At 56.0% G+C, this 2,753-nt stretch overlaps 1 protein-coding gene across 1 annotated transcript; it reads left to right on the top strand.

Moving 5' to 3' along the window:
• The first annotated feature begins 370 nt into the window (after window positions 1-370).
• On the top strand, window positions 371-2,543 carry LOC123087440 (probable indole-3-pyruvate monooxygenase YUCCA9). Its single transcript, XM_044509448.1, has 2 exons — window positions 371-1,453; window positions 1,937-2,543. The coding sequence occupies exons 1-2, from the start codon at window positions 440-442 to the stop codon at window positions 2,153-2,155; spliced, it is 1,233 nt and encodes a 410-aa protein (XP_044365383.1). The 5' UTR covers window positions 371-439; the 3' UTR covers window positions 2,156-2,543.
• Window positions 2,544-2,753: the final 210 nt, after the last annotated feature.

The raw sequence follows: 2,753 nt of genomic DNA, 5'->3' as shown, positions 1-2,753 counted from the left end.
GTGAAAGGAGTTAGATATACCTAAGACTCAAATATAAGCCTTTTTTACAGAGATTGAAATACAGACTACATACAAAGCAAAATGAGTGAATCTACACATTAAAATATGTCTATATACCGTGTGAAAATCTTTATAAAGGCTTACTATTAAGAAAGAAAGGAAGTAGGACTAGGACCTAAATGATGAAGGTGTCAATCGATTGTTTCCAGTGCATGGTATGGCGCTAATGTCCTACGGAGTACTGCTAAAAGCAAAGCAAAGCGCGGGAATTTTAACTGGCCGGCCGCGCAAATGAATCTCCCTCTCTTCCTCACCGGCCGGCCCTATTTAAAGAGGCCTCCCCCTCTTCTTCCCCAGCTCCCATCACTCCTCTCTTCCTCTTCTTCTCCCTCCATCCATCCACTGCTCCGACCGACTCTACAATCTAGTACATACGTGCATGATGGCATCGCGCACCATGTGGGTGAACGGCCCCATCATCGTGGGCGCGGGGCCGGCGGGCATCGCGGCGGCGGCCTGCCTGCACACGCGCGGCGTCCCCTCCGTCGTCCTCGACCGCGACGACTGCCTCGCCTCGCTCTGGCAGCGCCGCACCTACGACCGCCTCCGCCTCCACCTCCCCAAGCACTTCTGCCAGCTCCCCGGGATGCCCTTCCCCGACCACTACCCCGAGTACCCCACCAAGCACCAGTTCGTCGCCTACCTCGAGTCCTACGCCGCCGCCTTCCACGTCCGCCCCCGCTTCCGCCAGTCCGTCGTCTCCGCACGCTTCGACCACGCCGCCGGCCTCTGGCGGGTCACCGCCTCCGACGCTTCCGACGACGCTGAGGTCGTCACGGAGTACATCGGTCGTTGGCTGGTGGTGGCCACGGGCGAGAACGCGGAGCGCGTCATCCCGGACCTGGACGGCGCCGACTCCTTCAAGGGCCCGGTGAGCCACGTGTCCGAGTACAAGTCCGGCGAGCCGTACAAGGGGAAGCGGGTCCTGGTCGTCGGCTGCGGCAACTCCGGCATGGAGGTGTGCCTGGACCTGTGCGACCACGGCGCGCGGCCGTCCATGGTGGTGCGCGACGGCGTGCACGTGCTCCCGCGCGAGATGCTCGGCGTCGCCACCTTCTCCGTCGCCGTCTTCCTGCTCCGCTTCCTGCCTCTGCGCCTCGTCGACCGCCTCCTGGTGCTCCTCGCGGGGCTCTTCCTCGGCGGCGACCTGGCCAGGCTCGGGCTGAGGAGGCCCTCCCATGGAGGCCCGCTGGAGCTGAAGAACAGCAAGGGCCGGACGCCCGTGCTGGACATCGGCGCGCTGGACAAGATCCGCGCCGGGGAGATCAAGATCGTGCCCGGGGTGAAGCGGATGGAGGCCGGTGGCGCGGAGCTGGTGGACGGGCGGTTCGTGGCGGCCGACGCCGTGATCCTGGCCACCGGCTACCACAGCAACGTCCCACAGTGGCTCAAGGTAACCAACCAACTTGATTATACTCCTACATGCTATAGATTATCTAGCCTAGTTATAAGATATTGTTAGTTAGCAGTAGAGGTCTTAATTTAGTTGCACAATGATAGGCCGATCGAGGCCGGCGGTTGATGGCCTCCCTTGATGAGTATCATATTGCACTCATCTTATGGTTAAGCTAATCCAGATAGTGTGATAAAGCTGTGATTAGTTAGTGTGGAATGCAATGCAATGCAATGGTGCACTAGTTGTCATGATGATGAGGCATCATAAACCGACAAGCACACTGACAGAGACCTCAAGCTAGCACAAGGGTGCACTGCACTTGCTCAACTAAAATTAAGAGAGACCAAACACAATCAACACTTGTTTTCTCCCCTCTTCCGTATACTGATCTAAACGCTCTTATATTAGTTTACAGAGGACACAATTAGGTCTTGATAATCGATTAACTAACAAGAAGAATGTGTGTATTTGGTGGTGCAGGGAAGCGACTTCTTCAGCGGAGAGGGGTACCCCAAGGTGGACTTCCCGGAGGGGTGGAAGGGCGAGTCGGGGCTCTACTCCGTCGGCTTCACGCGCCGGGGCCTCGCCGGCCTCTCCCTCGACGCCGTCAGGGTCGCCAGCGACATCGCAACCGAGTACCACAGCACGTCGCCGTCGCCGTCGCCGTCGATGATCGCACAGCAACAAGCAGAGACATGATCCTGAATCCTGAACCAACAACAACATGCAAGGCATGGATCTCAAGCGGGACGCATGCATGCTTCACTGCTTCAGACACACATCCCCACCCCACTGGGCTGGCAACAACAACAAGCAAGCTAGGGGGTGTCACTGTCGCTCAATGGTTCCGGAGTGCCATAGATAGATAGATGAACCACCGGATCGACATGGTATTAACAGAAAGAAAGAAAGAAAGACAGACAGAGCCCAAATTTTGGCGTGTTTATGGGCACTGTATCTGATGCATCGGCATCTGCAGGCAGGATCATCTTCTCACTCTCTAATGTAATGTAAGGAAATGTACAGCTGAGCTAGGCTAGCCTCCTTGGTTGCAATGCAATAAATCAGTGACTGTGCTCTGCATATACTCCTACTGTAATAAATCTGCTGCTGACCGACCTGCACCTTGTTCAGAACGAGAGTGACCTAGCTTCAATGCTGCCTGGCTGACTGACTGACAGGAGGTTGTATGATTGGTGGTGATGCTGACAGGAATAAAATCAGTAATCATGAGCTCCAAATCAACTCCACCTCTCTCTCTCTCTCTCTTGCTGTTCCTCGCAACTCGCAAGGAAGG

This window comes from Triticum aestivum, chromosome 4A (genome assembly GCF_018294505.1).
Source record: "Triticum aestivum cultivar Chinese Spring chromosome 4A, IWGSC CS RefSeq v2.1, whole genome shotgun sequence".
In the NCBI taxonomy this organism is placed as follows: domain Eukaryota; kingdom Viridiplantae; phylum Streptophyta; class Magnoliopsida; order Poales; family Poaceae; genus Triticum; species Triticum aestivum.
The sequence above is the reverse complement of the archived record's forward strand: the minus strand, read 5'-3'. Positions and strand labels throughout refer to the sequence as shown.